This window comes from Carassius carassius, chromosome 16 (assembly GCF_963082965.1).
Source record: "Carassius carassius chromosome 16, fCarCar2.1, whole genome shotgun sequence".
Lineage (NCBI taxonomy): Eukaryota > Metazoa > Chordata > Actinopteri > Cypriniformes > Cyprinidae > Carassius > Carassius carassius.
Window position 1 is genome coordinate 21953249 of NC_081770.1, and position 19389 is coordinate 21972637.

The 19389-nt window shown below is 35.6% G+C and overlaps 1 protein-coding gene across 1 annotated transcript; it reads left to right on the plus strand.

The window, feature by feature from the left end:
* The first annotated feature begins 1757 nt into the window (after positions 1 to 1757).
* On the plus strand, positions 1758 to 19158 carry plpp2b (phospholipid phosphatase 2b). Its single transcript, XM_059569581.1, has 6 exons — positions 1758 to 2236; positions 14744 to 14895; positions 15118 to 15380; positions 15462 to 15519; positions 18380 to 18556; positions 18693 to 19158. The coding sequence occupies exons 1-6, from the start codon at positions 2176 to 2178 to the stop codon at positions 18828 to 18830; spliced, it is 849 nt and encodes a 282-aa protein (XP_059425564.1). The 5' UTR covers positions 1758 to 2175; the 3' UTR covers positions 18831 to 19158.
* Positions 19159 to 19389: the final 231 nt, after the last annotated feature.

Below are 19389 nucleotides of genomic sequence, written 5' to 3' on the forward strand. Positions count from 1 at the left end.
TTTCACAATATTACAATTTTAACTTTTTTTTTTTAATCAAAAAACAACACAAAAAAACAAATACAAATAAATGCATCCTTGGTGAGCATAAGAGACTTCTTTCAAAAACATGAAAAAATCTTACCAACCCCAAACTTTGGAACAGTTGTGTATATAATTTATTTATATATTACATTTAATTTGATAACTTTAATACAATTGAATTATGATTTAATATGATTTTATCTCATGTTGACTCTTTTCAATGAACTCATAATAAACAATGACATCACATCTCAATATTGTTTCATAAAACCGGTTTACCAAATAAACCAGGCTTATTTCGGTTAGTCGGATTTATTTTGAACCAAATCAGCTGACAATAAGTCAGACTAACTGAAATAAACCTGGCTTATTTGGTAAACTTGTTTTATGAAACAGCCCCCTGGTGGACTACTTCATTTATTTAGTATTATCAACATCAGTTTGAATTCCTGTATTATTGTATTGTGTCCACCAGAGGGCAGGTGAACATCTTAAGACAGCGAAGAAAGAGGGACACACTTCTATATAATCCGTGGCCTATATTAGACCAGACCTAAAAAAATGTATTTCTAATGAAAAGTCGTTAAATCCAGTGAATCTCAGTAGAATTAAACAATCAGTAGCCTGTTAATCATCAGCGTTACTTTTTATACTAGCATACATTATGAAAGCATCATATATGAAGCATTTGGAAATGAAAAGACCTACAGGAACCAAAACGTATTTTTTGTATTTTTCACAGCCTTTAAGTAAGGTTTCCACGTAACGCTCTGTTAGTTGAGTAAACGTAGACTACAAGGCCTATTATTTTTTCCAAACATTTGTCAGCTGCAGGGGTATCACTATAGGCCCTTTGTAAAGAGGCTTTATTAGCATTAGAAAAAAGGATTTGCATGCTCATTTTTCAAGTGTTTAGAAGTACCAAAGTTACTAAGTGCTGTTATTATTATTATTATTATTATTATTATAAAACGAAAAAAAGAGGGAATGGTTAAATATGGCACATCAAACATTATGCCATTCTAGACAATTACTGTAGTCTAGTTTTGTTTATATTATAAATCGATATGAATGAATATGATCTGATTGTTTAAAATTTATAAGCATGCACCTACTGTAAACAGGCCAATGTTTCTTCTTATTAAAGCCCAGTTTCACAGGCAAGGTGTAAGCCTAGTCCCAGGCTAAAATGCATGTTCGAGCTATCTTAACTGAATACAAATTTCAGCTGACATAAAATAAATAGCCAGCAATTTTCGTTACTGCCAGAAATAATTAGGATATTAAATAAAGATCATGTTCCATTAAGAAATTTTGTGAATTTCCCACCGTTAATAGCTATATCAAAACATATGTTTTTTTATTATTAGTAATATGCATTGCTAATAAGAAAGGACAACTTTTAAGACAATTTTCCTTTCTTTTTTGCACCCTCAGATTCCAGATGTTCATATAGTTGTCCAAATATCCTAACAAACTATACATCAATGCAAAGCTTATTCATTCAGCTTTCAGGTGATGTATAAATCTCAATTTTAAAAATAACTGATGGTCCATTGTCACATATATGGGTTGTGGCTATCTATCTATCTATGGTCTAAATACCTTGGTATTCACACACATGTTGCATACTTGAAAATCAAACAAATGTAACGATTGAATTGTCCAAGTTCATATTTATGTAATGATTTGCCATAGAAGTTTGTGTGCGTGATATTTCGTGTGTGTAAGAGCAGCAGTTATTTGTCCAGGCAGCGCGCTCGCGCATGCGCGTCCCTCGCTGTCAAGGTGTGGACACGGCGCGAGCGCGAGCGGCAACACAGTGGCGTGCTTTTGGAAAAGGACTAGGAGTGGATGCGTCTTCAAATAAAGCCAGCCGGAAGGGGTGAACGCCGTGCAGTCCGTTTTTACACAAGCAGTATGTGCACCAACGCGGCACTGGCGTCGGCCTGTGAAGTGCCTGATCTGTGAAGTCTCACACCGTCACCTCAGAGCCGAAGTGAAGCACGAAGAGCGCAGGTACAAGAGCAGAGCCGGAACAACTCGCTTTACTGGTCGCGCTCGCTTTGTTTAGCTACTTCCAAGCGGATTATCTCTGATATCATCACATAAATGAAGTGACTTTTAAAGTGCAACCGAACTAAAGGAATTATGACGGACTTGAGGAAAAATAAACTCTTCGTCCTGGTGGACGTGCTGTGTGTTGTTGTAGGTAAGCGAGTTTACCAGTTCATATCTCAACTTAAAAGTGTTGGTTGAATGCTGTTTTATTCATTTCTAACATTGGTTTTGTCTTTTTTCCCCTCAATAATATAGGCTTATTATGTTACTGGGTTGTTGACAGATAACAGACTTTGACGATCCCAAAAAATAATAATTATTACATTTGTATTTTAAGGTAAACTGGCAATTGTAAATATGAAAGAGACGACTAGATTAGTCAGTTACATTTAAATCAAGCTTTAATTCTCTTTTGATATTTTTTTATCAGTTTATTTTTCCCCTAACCTTGCATAAGCACACAACCTTGCAAAACTGGCTTTGTACCAAGTTGCAATAAACAATTTTGACATGCTGTCGCCATGTATAATCTGAAGACCAGTCTGGTTTAGTTTTTGACTTTTGTCAATATTTAATATACATTATCTTACTTAAAAAGCAAATGCTTTAGGCCATGTTAAAAAAAAGTGTCAGGATAAGGCGCTTTTTCATGTTTAAATGTGTATTCGGAGGCGTGTTCTGTGTGTGTTTACAAATGGAGTTGCATTCATCCTTGCTTCTTTTCCTGGATTTTGCAAGTTCAGGAAGCTGAGTATTTGTTTATGGAAATGCGATCCAAGCCTGTCAGTATTTCCCACAGTGTTTGACAGGCTGTAGTGCCACAGAAATGTGCATTTTCTTGCATTTTCGGCTTTATTCTGTGCTTTGCTTGCAGACCAACCATGAGACAAACCCATTTACCATAAACATCCTAACATAGTCACATAGTAGTACCCATTACGGAAAATCAGACTTGACTCAGTGCTGAAGTGAGTGCGAACCAGCTTGACCATCACTTCCTCGGGAACACTGTGTTTTTCTTAACCACATGAGGTAACCCTGCTATGACGCTGGGAGATGATGTTTCTGCACCTGCCCTTTGAAGTCCTTTATTGTGTCTGTGTTCTCCGACCTCCAGCATTGGATTTCATGAGGGCTAGAACTTGCCCTAGGCACGATCCTTCACCTTTAGTCTCAGACTACACCTTTAGCGTGGTGCACATGTCTCTGTCTAGATGAAGGGACTGATATGAGGTTGTCTGTCCATGTTGTGGACAGGGATGGACAATACTGTCTTAGTCAAACAACTTACATCGACAAAACATTAAAAAAACGTTTTAATGCAGTGTAATCTGGTGCACAGTTGTTATAGTCAATTAAGATTAAATCTATTAAAAAAAAATGTTAATCGAAATTAAGATGAATTAAAAAATAAATACATGTTATATGGAAAACTCAAGCTTAAAATACACAATAAAATGTTTAATGTTTAGTTGGGGACTTAATAAAGTAAGTTTAAGTACTAAAATGACTAAAACTAAAACTGAATCAAGTATAAATTAAAGCCAAATAGAAATATTTTTAATGAATAAAGAACATAAAAAACTATTGAAATGAAAACTGAAAATATAAATAAAATAAATACAACAATAAATACTACTTGAATTGATATAATCATAGAGTATAGATAATACTAAAATAACATGAATGTGTTGTAACCATCAAGTAAATAAACACATTTCCCAAAACATTTGAAATGTTTCGAGGTCATTTTCCATTTTTCTTTTTACAAATAACTAGTGCAGTCAAACGATTAATTGCGATTAATCGCATCCCCCCAAAAAGTTTTTGTTTATGTAATATATGTATGTGTGCTGTTTATTTATGTATATATAAATAAACACACATACAGTATATATATTGGAAATATTTACATGTATATACATTTATATTTTATATTATATATATATTTAATATACAAACATAACATTTTTTTCTTAAATATATACATGCATGTGTTTGTATTTATATATATATATTTATATTTATATATATATATATATATATAATATATATATATATATATATACACACACACACACACACACACACACAGTACGCATTTAAATATTATGTAAGGAAAATCTTTTATTTCGGATGCAATTAATTGTGATTAATCATTTGACAGCAATACAAATAACGTGATTGAACTCATAATATCTTACCATTATTGAGGTGGTTGTACCACATGAGTCATGACGTGTTATCACCTGAACCTATCTTGCCCTGTCATGAAAAGCTCAAATAATCAGATATTTTAAGAGACTTGTTGACCTTCACACACAGTGATGAGGGTTGCACCGCATGACATTGTTGGTTCTCAGATGCTTTTGGAAAGTTTACACAAAAAGACCATCAATATTTTTCCAACTTAACAGAATAATTGACAGAAAATGACAATTCCGTCAATAATACAAACCGCATTCAAGAATTCCCCATTTGTTGCAGATATTTTTTCTATATGGTCGTTTTTTTTGATAAAAATAAATTTATTGGAAATAAAGGCACATCTGAGAAAGGTCAATAACTTCTTCTCATTCAGTGTCGCCCATAACTATATATATGAGTGTTTATGCATAATTTGGTTTCTGATTGATCTACAAGGAGATAAAAAAAGAGCTCAAAGTCCTGTAAATTTGAGACACTTGGCCTTGAGCTAACGAAAGCAAGCACAGGTGGAATTATTCAGTCATTTTCAAATAAATATCAGCCTCTCAGATTGCTTTAGAAACAACAGAGAGTCCCCAGAGTTCAGCTACTGGAGACTTTCTGTAAGTGTTTCTGGGCGGTAATATCCTTTCCCAGCCCTGAATTTGACATTCAATCCAGCCCACCACCCTCTGCTTCTCTTTTCCTTCTGTCTAAGTAAACTTTCCCTCCACACAAACACAGTCTGGCTTTTGCTTGAGCTCACAGGCGTCTCTTTTACTGTTCCCTCTATGCTGGTATGCTTTATGATTTTTACATTATCAATCATTGAGTATTTACAGAAACAATACTTGGTAGATCATATTCAGCGTCTATTTGAGTCGAAGCTTCAAGATCAATGTTTTACTTCAGTGAAAATTAAATTGATGGGAGTTATCTGTTTAATATAAAGCCAAGCTTTTGGCCCAGTACTGTAGGACTTTCCAAGCCTTTTTTTACCAGTAGCTCAATATTTTCAATAAAGCACTTTATTTAATAACTAATATTGTAATGTACAGTGGAGGAACATTTCTTGTTTCAGCAGATCCCCTTTATAGATTGAATTGTATTGGTATTTTTTAATAAAGTATAATTGTTATATTGCTTCCAGGGCCATAACTACAAAGAAGTTATGAAACATGAATGCCAGAATAAATCATTTCTTCAGCAAAGTACAAGCTAGAACACGCATGTAGTTTACACGAACAAGAAGTAGAATTTATTTATTTTCATGGGTTAAATGCTATGTGTGTGTGTGTGTATGTATGTGTGCTCAGTTAAAAACAGTAATATTGTGAAATATTATTACATTTTCTGTTTTTAGAATGTAATTTATTCTAGTGATGTAAAGCTGAATTTTCAGCTTCATTACTCCAGTCTTGAGTGTCGCATGATCTTTTAAAAATCATTCTAATGTGCTGATTTTGTGTTCAAGAAGCATTTATTGTCAATGTTGAATTTGAGCTGTGCTGCTTCACTTTTGATCAATTTAATGCATCCTTGCTAAATAAAAATATACATTTCTTAAATTGTATAGTTTTGTATAGTTGTTTTTAGAAACATTTTAGAATTAAAAAAATAAGCATGAAACATTTTAGAAGAAAAAAAAAAATTAAGTGACTGCTCTTCAGGTAGAATTGGAAAAATTAGCATCATAGACCTATTGCCAGACTAATTCCCAAGAACTACTGGCGAAATAATATGGGAAAACGACAAGGAAAAGTTTAGGCTGTTGGAACTGTCATGCATTATTTTTCAGGTTTTGGTTAAACTTGTTCAGAAAGGACTGCGTGAGATGGCAATTGCAACATTGACAAAACTATTCAGAAATTGGTCACATCATGAGACTATTAACATAACGCTGTTCCATTAATCACAGAAACCTTCTTTAAAGCAAAAGCATGGGGAGGTAGAGGGCTGGGGTGGACGGACTCTGCTGTATGGCGAAAGAGAAGAGGAGGAGGGAGGGTTTCTTCTTGAAGTAGGATTCCAGACTCTCCTGCGAGGCTGTATGCTCAGCACATAGCTTCCAAATGAGTCAGGCGGCCTTGCCAAACTACAGCTCAGGGACTGCTGCCGGCAGACACACCGCCTTCAAAACTCTCACTTAAGGGGCGACAGGATTGTATTTTCGTAACCCTTATGATGGCACTCCAAAAAACACACAAGAAAGTCAAGAACATCTCATTTTCATCTTCAGAGTAGGAACAGAACGTGATCGTTATGGGTTCGGCTCGGATGAACTGGGCTTTGAATGTTGAAATGGAGCCAAAATGGACCAAGGCTGGTGTTGAAAGCTGAGTGTATTTGTTAATGCACCTTGAAACAAGTTAGGATTCAAGATAAATCAGTAAAAACAAAGGGTGTGTTTGATATTGAAAGGTGGTGAACCAATGTTAGGGTGAAGGTCGAAGCCGACCCTAAAAAAAAAAGGCTACTCCCTGTAGCCAAAACCAAAGACAAGATTTTTTTTTTGAGTGGGTTTTCCCGTTTTTATTTTTTTTCCATTGAAAATACACCAACTCATGCGTCCTTGAAACTGCAAGCAGCACAATTCAGATTTACTGTAGATGTATGAACTAAATGCTCTCATAATTTCAGTTTCTTGGGAAAGCTACACTGTAAATATTAGTTTTCGAAGCCTATTTTTCTTTGTAGTAATCTATTTACTGAGTCAATTTCTGACTGAAAATTGTTTCAAAGTACATCGTACACCAAATTTATGCTTGGAAACCTTCCAAGTAGTTAAGGAATAATTGACGATGGGAAAAATAATGCACACCCGAGGTAGTGATGCAAAGCAGATTTCTAATAATTCAACAGTGTCAATTGTTGCGTGTATACTACGGTTAACACCACCAGACACAGATCAGATTATATATTTCAAAGTATTCGTTCGGTTTTTGTAATCAAACACTATTGTGAGTAGGATAATTTTTTTCTGCATCTCATCCAACGCATCTATTGCTAATTACAAAACATCATTTTAGACCTAGTAATGGAGGATTGAGCCATTGATAGCAGACAAACGGAGTTAATAACTATGAGCTATGAGAAAGGGAGAGAGAGAGAGCGAGAGTGTGAATTAGCCTACCTCTTTTTGAGTAGGCTATGTGTATCTCAAAAGTGTTCGGCAGCAGCGTCCCTACTAATAGTGAAACTTTAAGTACACTTTCTTCACGTCCAGTGGCGTTGTTACCACTCTTGTGAGAAATGTCATGTAGCTTGTCATGTAAACCATTTTAATGATAAAATCGTCAGAGTAGCGCTAACAAATTTATAGAGCATGTTATGTTTCCATGTGTGCATCTGTAGGGAGAGAAAGGGAGAAATAGAGTAGGCTGTGTGTTTACATACATCATAAATGGTAATTTTGTGGCAAAACATGGAAATTATCTATTGCTGTTGTAAGACCTTTAATATAACTAAAATCATTTGAAGTGATATGGAACTGTAATGCGGTCATGACCTGACTAGAACTAAGTTCGCTGTGCGTTTCCCCGATAATAATTGCATACTTTAGAAGGTTCAGCCAATCGGATTCAAGCATTCAACGGGCCCCATAGTATGTTAAAATAAAGCTATGTTCTTAAAGGGACAATTCACCCAAAAAATGAAAATTCTGTCATTAATTACTCATTCCATTTTAAACCTGAGAGATCTTCATTCATCTTTGAAACAGAATTGAAGATATTTTAATGAAATTAAAATAGAGCTTTCTGACCCTGCATAGATAGCAACGCGACTACCACACAAGGCCCAGAAAGATAGGGACATCCTTAAAATAGTCCATGTGACATCAGTGGTTCAACTATAATGCTATGAAGCTACGAGAATACTTTTTGTGCTCAAAGAAAACAAAAATACAACAATAAAAAAAAAAATCATTTTAACAAGTAGCTTGTTGTAAAGTGGTTTAAGCCACTGAACGCTAAAGTTAAAGGAAAAGTTTACTTGAAACTAAATAAGTGTCATTAGGGCCTTTCGCACCACATTAACTTTTTCATAGTACCAGAAATAATTGTGGAACTACCCACTTTTGGGCGTTTTCGCACCGCAGGAACTGGATGTGAACTGTCTTTTTCGAGAAAAAACAAATTAGCTCCTACTCTGGAGCAGGGTCTTACTAGCACAAATGGTACTACCCAGGATGTAAGTATACAACGATTGGCGTTCGAAAACGCCCTCACCCGCCATGATTTAAAATGCCATTTAAACATACAGTATACATTGTGTCATCTTATTTTGTAAGTGTGATGAACAGCAATAGATAGACGGACACTGAAGTGCAGGCACTTGTAGCACTGCCAGTTGTCCTTGGAGATTCTTAATCTTTTTTCCGTTCCTTCAAACACTTAACAGTACGTATATGTCGACATTTAATCTCCATTATTGTGAAACTCGTGAGAAACAGCAAAAACACAACTACGATCACAGCGTCTTCCATCCTCCTGTTGTTAACGTTGTTCTTCTTTGTTAACGTTGTTGAACATCGTGCACAAATGACATGTCGACCGTCTTACGTCATGTCCTAGTACACACTGTTGGTGCGAATGCAACCCTTTAAATAGTACTTAGGAAAAAGTTTGCGCACAGTCGTCCCAGTACTTTAGTACTGTACATTTAGTTCTGGAACTAAAGTGGTGCGAAAGGCCCTATTTTATTAACTCTCCCTGTATGACTTTGCTTTCTATGGAATGAACAAAATGTGAAAAAATTAAGGGGTATGAATACTTTCGCAAGGCACTGTATACGGTCTCTGGTCCCCATTCACTTTCATTGTATCCAGACATTCTGATGAACATCTACTTACGTTCAGTGTAAGAATAACATGAGGGTGAGTAAACAATAATAGAATTTTATTTTGCTGTGAACATTTCCTTTTGTTTACTGAATGAAACTGCTAGTTTCGTCCAGTAATAGCCCTGGCGTTCCTCCAGTGGTGTGAGGGAAAGTGTAACTGTTGCAGACTCAGATTGCCACCAATTATCCCACATACCGTAACTGCACATAGGTTTGAACCAAATAAAGTAACACACTGTTCTGCCCTTCGTATTTATAGTGTTCATGAAGGAGTGGGCGGATGCTCTAAACAAATAGAGAAACATGAATGAGGTGGAGACTATAGGACTTCATTTTTGTCTGTGGGACGGGCAAAAGGATGACCTCGCCCTCTCGGTTAAGTCACCATGTTGCTTTGTTACAGTTTCTTGAAATGCTGCATTGACCTTATAATTTTCTCCCCCCATATTAGGAGCTCATGGATCAAGTCTTATATCATTTAGTCACCCTCATGTTGTTCCAAACCCATCTCATGTAGGACTGTCACTAAAATTATTTTGGGAATCGAGTAATTGGATGAGTATCATGATGATTAATCGAGTAATCTCATAATTTTCGTGGTAATTTAAATTGACCTAAGCAAACAATAGACTTTGAAATGACTTAAAAGACACATATAATAGGAATGAGGCAATTAATATTGCCTCAAATAAAATATCAAAAGCAAGTCAATTAAATAAAACAGTTGAAATAGATAATGTAGTAAAACAATATAAATATAGGCTATGTACACTATATTTTATATCAAATGCCTGAAGGCATTAATGAACTAGTAATTGTTAATCGACACGGGTAAGATTTTTTTTTATCAAGTACTTAAATTCAATTGAGGGAACATGACAGTGCTAATCATATGACTTAGCCAGACTTGGAATATAGAGAGCAAGTTGTATGGACTATTTTAATTTGGACACCATCCACTTTCATTGCAAGTAAAAGAGAGAAGTGTTAACATTCTTAAACTACGTTTTATCAAGGAAAAACTACCTGATTGTGAGCAAATGATGATAGAAGTTTTATTTTTAGTGAAATGTTTAGTTAATAGCTAGAATGCATTGCATTTATTCGCATAGCATGAAGAAGAAAAAAGCATTAAAAACACTCATAAAAAGACCTCATTCCAAAATGGGGTCCTTTAATGTTTTACAGGAAATTTCACTTCCTGTACCTTGAAATGGTAAATGGAACTAATTTGTTTCGGGGAATGGTTGAAGGGTGATGGCTAGGTGCAGTTGAGACCAGGTTCATTTTTCTTTAAGCACTGCCCCAATACTGCAATATGTTGGGTGTCAAGCACAACTTTCTTCAAGCACATCTCGCCCTCTCACTTCTGCGTGCCACATCTCTCCCTGCAGTCCTGTTTTATTGCGTAATTAAATAAGTGCTGAGCTCGCACCTGCCAACTGAGGCTTTGAACTCGAATCGTTTGAAGCTCTTCCACATTGACCACGTTTAATGTACCTTACACTGACTTGATTCAGTGGGTACACATTCTGGAAAATATTTTGTGAGTAATATTGATGAATTTCACTGATGAGAACCAGAATACACAGCTCAGCTTTTTTAAATGTAAAGCTGACAGATTTTAGACTCCATTCTCAATTCTTCTCGATGTTTTGATTGTGTTTGTCATTACTCAATGACAGTTTGAAATTTAAAAAAGGACTTCTCTGGGGGAGATCTTTTAGTTTTCCATCTTGCAATTTTACTCGTCTTTTGTTTCCTAATAACGTGTTTCAACAGTTGAAAAGTTTGGAGAGAAAAAGGGAAAAATTTGACTGTTTTATTGGGCTTTTATTTTCATTTGTTTGGAGTGTATTCAACTGGCAAACACACAGAAAAGGCCATCCAAGCTCAGCTCCAGATCCTCAAAGTGTCTGAATCTCAATGGAGTGATAAAACTGGAGCCATTGTTTTGGGGTCTCTTTAAACAGGATGGTCTATGAGAACTGAGGGAAAGTTTATTTTTTTTACATTGTTCGTAAAGAATACATTTCCTTAATGGAAACAAAAATACAAGTTTCCATTCAGTAAGCAATTTTAGCAAGTGGATCACATCATTTTGAGTAAACTAGTTTGCTAGTGAACAGTTTAAGGTAATGTAACAGTTTTTGTTTTCTTTTAATATAACAAAATATAACGCATAAATGTTTTTGAAAAAAAAAACCTTTTTTTAGGTGAAAAACAAAAAGAAAATAAAACAACTAGGCTAAATGTTTTTTTTTACATTTATTTTGTAAGATGATAACAAAAGAAAACATCTGTAACTGTTTTTCAAAAAAAAAATTATTTAGCATAACAAAAGAAAACAAAAGATATTTGTAAACACTTTTGGGGGAAAAAACTTGTACAGTGCAAAACAAAAAGTTTAGAGTTTTTCAAACTTTTTTTTTGGTAAGGTGCAAGTAAACTGAGCTACAGTGTTGTATGAACGTTGCTCTATAAAAAGCTGGACTATTTTCTTAAACTCAGTGAGCACTTTATTATTTACATTCATGTTATGAGCTTGTTGTTTGTGTATCTTTAAAATGGACCTTGCAGAATAACAATGATGAATAAAAAAAAAGCTGCATCTGTTTGAGGCCCTGTTTACACTAGTGCGTTTTCGATTTAAAATGAAACGATCCTCATCTAAGGTAAACGATCCTCGATCTATGTGTAAGGTAAATTTCTTATTATTTAGATTTCAGACACGTCTGCATGGCTTGAATTGGTTGAATGTACCTATACATGTCATGTTATTGTTTACACGGTCGTCATGTATACGCAGATCAAATGTGTGCAACTATGCCATCGTTTTCAAAAGACTCAGTCTTGGTCCGTTTACACTGAAATGCAACCTCAGAGTTTTTAAACTAAAACGTGGTCTGGAGCGTTTTCAAAAGTCTCCATTTTCGATTGTCGAAAACACCGGAGTAGTGTAACCATAGCAAAAATTATGCGCTTTAAAACTTAAATGCACTAGTGTAAATGGGGCCCGATTGAGATGTGAGTCTAATTTAGAGTTAGTTAGTAGAGGTCGACTGACTGATCGTTTTTGCAGATTAATCGGCACCGATAGTTGAATGGCGGAACTATAGTTTTACAAGTTGCGTCCGTTATTTACTAATACATTTTTCAATTTTAAAGTGTCATCAGTTAACATTAGTTAGGTACTATGAAATAATTAGTATTATTCATTATTCACATGTTATTCATTTAAAAAGTATGGTTCAGTACGTTTAAAAAAAAAATAGTAAATCACTATTTTAGTTTTTATATTTAGTATCCATTTTAATAACCATCAAGTGATTAATATTATCGGCAGAATCCTTCGACCTGGATTTTTGACCAAATTGTGAATCATTACTCTAAACATTAAACATTATCTCTCCAATTACATGGAACTTAATAATAATTACTGTTTTTGGGGCAAAGCTACATGAGTGGTATTGTTTTAATAGTGCACCGCTGAGGATCTCAGCTTTCAGGTTTGTCAGTACATTATGTTTTGTGTGCTTATTGTCACTGTTCAGACCACAGTGTATGTAAATACAGTGTCATTTCAAACACCATTCTTCTTTGTTTTGGGGAATACAAAGACACTTTTATTTGTTCTTAAGTGCCTCTATGATTCTATTACTCTTTGTCTGTTGTCATGACAACATGAAGCTGCTTGTCTCAAGAATACACTGGAACTCAAAATGACTTGTTCTGGATAGGTTGTGTTGCACCATTGCATTTCAACTTATTTTTCAAAGATTTTCAAAGTTTCTAAATTTCTAGTGCCAAACTTTTAAATTACATCAAAGTTGAAGGGATTGGTAAATTTTTCTTTTTCTCTCTCCCTATAAACTATCAACAAAAGATGACTCTGAAGACCACTATAGCAATTTTTCTCAAAAAACGCATTCAAATTGTTGTTTTAGAACACAAAAAAAGAGACAAAGTTTTATTTGGTAAGGTGCAGAGCAAAACAAGACAAACATTTTTAAACATTTGTCTGGAAAAATATGTTTGTTTTGTAAGGTGCAAAACAAAAGAAGGCATCTTTGTAAAGACTTAAGTATTTTGTTTTGAAGAAAAAAAAAAAAGGTGTAGCAAGTTTGAGCTGCAGTCTTGTATGAATGGTGCTCTATAGAAATGTTTTTTTTTTAGTAGTATATTGTGTGATTATTAATGAGTCCCTTATGTACAGATTATGAACTTCTTGTTTGTATTTTTTAATGGACCTTGTAGAATAATATTGAACAGATTTATTTTCAAATATGAAAACTGCCTGGGTGAAAGCAGCTCCTTCACATTGAGTCCTGAGTTAAATTTGTGACCGACCTGACTGGGGTCTGACTCACAGATCCTCTTGTACATACCACAGTGGTATAAAAGGCACTTCTGGTTTGTGTGCTGGAAATCCATATTTAGACACTGAATCAACCAGAAAGTTCAGAATAATATTGAACATTTTTAACTGCATGTTTTCCTACTGATGTAGCATCTTTCTGATATCTCTATAGGTATTTGGTGTTCATAGCATACCTAAAATATTTACACAAATGCTATAGATACCATTCAAGCAGCATAATATTTTAATGTTCTTGTTATAAAGATATGCAAACTTACTACAACACTTTTATACATCCATTGATCAATAGAAAATGGATTTACAGGAAGTATGATTGTCCTTACTGTTCTCGAGTCGCTGTGGTTTAGGATCACATGGTTACTGGGTGAAAAGTAACATTTCCGGATGTCCCAAGGACATTTTCCATTCATTAAAGGATCACGCTGTGGCTAGATTCAGACATATGCATCTCTAGCCACATCAGTTCACTGACTAATGCGTTGTGGAAAGGATGTCTGGGCTGTGGGTGTGTACAGTCGTGTTTATGGTATGGATCACAACGTGTTTTGGGTTAAGATGGTGTGGTCAGGTGACTTCCTCATAGCTGTGGGATTAATTTCCGTGTGACTCTTAGGAAAAAAAAGAGGTTTACTATAAATAGTCACTGCTTCCATAGCAGAGTTCAGATGGTAGTCTAACAGTTATTTTAAAAAATGATTATGCTGCATTTCATGAAATCATCTATGATGCAAAAATAACTGCTGCAGTTTTATTTGTGTATGTATTGTATTTTGTGTGTGTGTGTGAAGCATATATAAATTCATGATTTAATGGATTTAAAATGTTTGTCATGATGAGAAAATTTACAAGATGTAATTTATTTTTGCGTGTGTGTGTGTGTGATTATCTTCTGTAACAATAACAAAAAAAAAATCTACAGAAATATGTTTGACTGAATTATATCCAATTATAAAATGTCCAAATTGGTTAGTTAAACAAACATACCATGATTTTTAAATATATTATAGAAATATATGCATTCAGTTATAAAATAAATATAAAATTGTTGTTTTGAAATTAATGTAATTAGAAATGGTTGAAAAATATTTTATTTTATTTTAAATATGACTCAGGTTCTTGTCAGGTTTCAGGATAATCACCCTTTATATTCTCCACATTAGAAAATAACCAATTTATGAAGCATTATCGCTTTAAATCACTTTATTTATTCGTGCATTTATTATTTGTCTCATTTCCTCTTTCCTGTAGCTTCTCTGCCCTTTGTGATATTGAATATTGTGTCCCAGCCATACAAGCGAGGCATCTACTGTCCAGACGAGAGCATTAGTTACCCTGTAAAAGACGACACAATCACCAACGTGACAATGGCTGTAGTCACCATCACCTGCACTATCATCATCGTGAGTCCCTCATTCACTCATCCCTTCCATGATCTCATCATCATCCCATGAGTCACGCGCTGATTCTCAACACAGTGTCCGTTTATGACTCTGCACAGCAGAGGGTTTTATTATGCACAACAACACAGAGTTATGTGCTCACTGACATTAACAACTAACCTGACTGTTTTAATCTTTGTCCCAATTTTAATTTCTAAACAGTTACCTCTTCTGTTCTTCTAGATATCTTCGGGTGAAGCATATCTGGTGTACAGCAAAAAAATTCACTCCAACTCTACCTTTAATCGATATGTGTCAGCCATATATAAGGTGCTGGGTCCCTTCCTGTTTGGCGGAGCCGTCAGCCAATCACTGACAGACATGGCCAAGTACACCATTGGGCGACCACGGCCACATTTCTTAACAGTATGTGCTCCCAAAATCTGCAACGGATACATGGCCACGATCAACTGCACTGGCCCCAAAAGTGATGTAACTGAAGCCCGGTATGTTTCTTACTGTATATGTTCTAACGGCTTGATTTCAGTGAATTTCTTTTGAAACCGTATGTGATTTGTGTGTCGTAGGTTGTCCTTCTACTCGGGTCACTCCTCCTTTGGGATGTATTGCATGCTGTTTCTAGCGGTGAGTGCTACAGCAGCCACAAGCTAACATGTTAAACATTAAAGGGGTCATGAACGGAGAAATCAAATTGATCTTGTTGTCTTTGTATTATAAAAACATTTTGCAAGTTTCAGAACTTAAAACTATCTTGTTAGTCTAAAAACAGCTTATATTGAAGCCAATCTGCAAAAATGACATGTGCCACTTTGACACAATAATCTGGATAAACACCACGTCTGCAGAAGATTGAGAACCTGTCTAGCCCCGCCCACCAATTCACACATCTAGTGTAAATAACAAGAGCAGCAATTCTTAAGAGAGGCAAACATCCATCTATGAAGTATGTAGGCTGTCAAATTTACACAACTGTTAGCCAATCAAAGCAGCGGGCGTTCACTACGAGTCTACAATCCGTCAAAACAGAGTGTTCAGATGAGGGGGGTCAAAACAGGACAGAAAATAGCCTATTCTACATGATGAGGGTTTTTTTTAATGTAAAACTATTGATAACATTATAAGTGGACCTTAGAGAACAATATAAACAAAAAAAAAAGCCAGTTCATGATCCCTTTAAGGGTGGGATTATGTGTTTTTGTGACCAATGACAGATGGGGAAACCTGTTTGAAAATAGTAATTAATTCTACAGTTATATTTCAATTTGTCAATGAATGTAATGACATTTACTGGTGCTCAATACATTTTCAAGGCAAAATCTAGTTATTCGATAGGAATCCATGCCATTGGGAATTTTCAATGTGAAAGACTTCCTCACAAACATTTTGCATTGTCCAAATTGGTCAGGCAAATTCACCGCATTGACTGACAGAAGGCTGCTTGGTTTGAAAATGACTGTGTTCATTCATAGCTACATTTGACAATTATCCTTTTTGCCTGTGAAAAATTTGCTAATATTTCACTAATATGACTGCACATTAAGGCTTAGTTGGGTGCAATTGTTTTTGATGCACAGAAAATGGGAAACAGTGAGGAATAAATGGTGTACGAGTTAAAATTTTTGCAGTTATCATTATTCATTATTTTGTTGCAGAGTTTGCAAATGAACTGGAACTTATTTAATGAAACTATGTTAACATAACAAAAATAAAAACTAATCTCTGAAATCAGCCAAGACAGGTTCTGCATCATTCGTCTTAGTACAAAATGATTTCCTGATGAATTACAAAGCAAACAAACGTACTACAAATCTTAAAGGGTTAGTTCACCCAGATAGCAAAATTATGTAATTAATAACTTACCCTCATGTTGTTTCAAACCCGTAAGACCTCAGTTTATCTTTGGAACACAGTTTAAGATATTTTAGATTTAGTCCGAGAGCTCTCAGTTCCTCCATTGAAGCTGTGTGTACAGTAGACTGTCCATGTCCAGAAAGGTAAGAAAAACATCATCAAAGTAGTCCATTTGACATCAGAGGGTCAGTTAGAATATTTTGAAGCATCGAAAATACATTTTGGTCCAAAAATAGCAAAAACAACGACTTTATTCAGCATTGTCTTCTCTTCGGTGTCTGTTGTGTGAGAGAGTTCAAAACAAACCAGTCTGGATATCCGGTTCGCGAACGAATCATTCAGTTCACCAAATCGAACTGAATCGTTTTAAATGGTTCGCATCTCTAATACGCATTAATCCACAAATGACTTAAGCTTTTAACTTTTTAATGTGGCTGACACTTCCTCTGAGTTCAAACAAACCAATATCCCGGAGTAATTCATTTACTCAAACAGTACACTGAAAGAACTGCTGTGAAGAGAGAACTGAAGATGAACACCGAGCCGAGCCAGATAAGAAGAATCGAGGAGCTGATGATACTGCGCATGTTTGATTCAGCTTGAAGCAGACTGACACACGGAGCGCCTGAACCGAACTGATTCTTTTGGTGATTGATTCTGAACTGATTCTGTGCTAGTGTTATGAGTGCGGGTAAACCGAAGGCTTGAATCAAGGGCAATCATCGCAAATGACGCCATTACGTCGAGCGCAAAAGAACCGGTGAACCGTTTTCTTCAACCGGTTTATTGAATCGAACTGTCCGAAAGAACTACTGGTGATCCGAAAACTGATGCAACCGGTTCTTGACTCGTGAACGAGTCAGTCTTTTGTTCATTATCTGGCTCGGCTCGGTGTTCATCTTCAGTTCTCTCTTCACAGCAGTTCAGTCAGTGTACTGTTTGAGTAAATGAATTACTCCGGGATATTGGTTTGTTTGAACTCAGAGGGAGTGTCAGCCACATTAAAAAAGTTAACAGCTTAAGTAATTTGTGGATTAATGCGTATTAGAGATGCGAACCGTTTAAAACGATTCAGTTCGATTTGGTGAACTGAATGATTCGTTCGCGAACCGGATATCACAAACTGCTTTGTTTTGAACTTTCTCTCACAACAGACGAAGAGAAGACAATGCTGAATAAAGTCGTAGTTTTTGCTATTTTTGGACCAAAATGTATTTTCGATGCTTCAAAAAATTCTAACTGACCCTCTGATGTCACATGGACTACTTTGATGATGTTTTTCTTACCTTTCTGGACATGGACAGTATACCGTACACACAGCTTCAATGGAGGGACTGAGAGCTCTCGGACTAAATCTAAAATATCTTAAACTGTGTTCCGAAGATAAACGGAGGTCTTACGGGTTTGGAACAACATGAGGGTAAGTTATTAATTACATAATTTTGCTATCTGGGTGAACTAACTCTTTAAAGGCTATTTAGAGAGCCCTCTGAGATAATGCTAGCATTTGTTATTTTCCAAAGGCTAAAAAAAAAATTACAACCGTTTTCTTTCAGTCTTTTAATCCTCTCAACAAATTAAGTCATTATTATTCCTCTAATGAAAGTCACCTCTTCTTCTTTTCTCTCACCAGTTCTATGTTCAGGCCAGGTTGAATGCAAAATGGGCTCGTCTCCTGAGGCCCACTATCCAGTTCTTCCTGGTGGCCTTTGCTGTGTATGTAGGTTACACTCGTGTGTCTGATTATAAGCACCACTGGAGTGACGTGCTGGTGGGGCTCTTCCAGGGAGCGCTCATTGCAATTCTCACCGTAAGTTAACCAATTTTTCCTTTAAAGGGACAATTTGCCCAAAAAATATCCAGAAACATCATTAAAAAAATATAAATAAAGCATAGTATTGTGATTTTATTACTGCATAACTGCTAACAGTCATTGTCTCTTGCAGGTACGATATGTATCAAATTCCTTCAAGGTCCGTCCTTATCCTCAGGGCTCAAGTCCAGAGACAGCGGACAGTGAGGAAAGGAAAACAAGCTTACGTTTACCTTTAAGCGAGGTGGTGCACAATAACCATGTATGCTAATCTAGACCTGTGTGAGAGAAATGAGGCCGAACACTACATCTCCCACAAACCACTGGACTGAGAGGAGGGGGCAGAGCAAGACTGCAATGCTCACAATGGTCCTCCTTTTAGTGTGTCTTCATTTCTTTTAAATGGAAGAGAACTTTTTATACATATTTAATCAGATTATTTTAATCAGAATGATTTGCTGAGGATGTTGTGGGGTCGGATTGATGTGGTATATATACTGGACCAGGTTTTGGACAAAGTCAAGTACGGCATGTATAATCTGAATTATTAATCTAACGGTTGTGTAAATAATGGCTTGCTTTACTTATATAAATCGATGAACCCAACAGAATCCTGCATTCTGTCGTTTAAAATGTCAGAAATCACTTTTGCTAATATTATGTGCCTTAGTAATCTGGACTGCAAATAGTGAATAATGTAAAAATAAAATTGCTAGGTTATCTTTATTGTTCCCCTGTGTTTAAACCGGAAAAAATGTAAACGTGAGATACCACTACAGCATCTGCAAGCATCTTTATATTTTCAGTTTATGCATTATTGAACTTTTGAA

Excerpts from the sequence above, each read along its gene's own strand:
- plpp2b (XM_059569581.1), top strand. The coding sequence starts at position 2,176 with ATGACGGACTTGAGGAAAAATAAACTCTTCGTCCTGGTGGACGTGCTG. Across the intron at positions 15,520-18,379 it reads ATTGCATGCTGTTTCTAGCG|TTCTATGTTCAGGCCAGGTT; the intron begins GTGAGTGCTACA and ends TTCTCTCACCAG. Across the intron at positions 18,557-18,692 it reads CGCTCATTGCAATTCTCACC|GTACGATATGTATCAAATTC; the intron begins GTAAGTTAACCA and ends TGTCTCTTGCAG.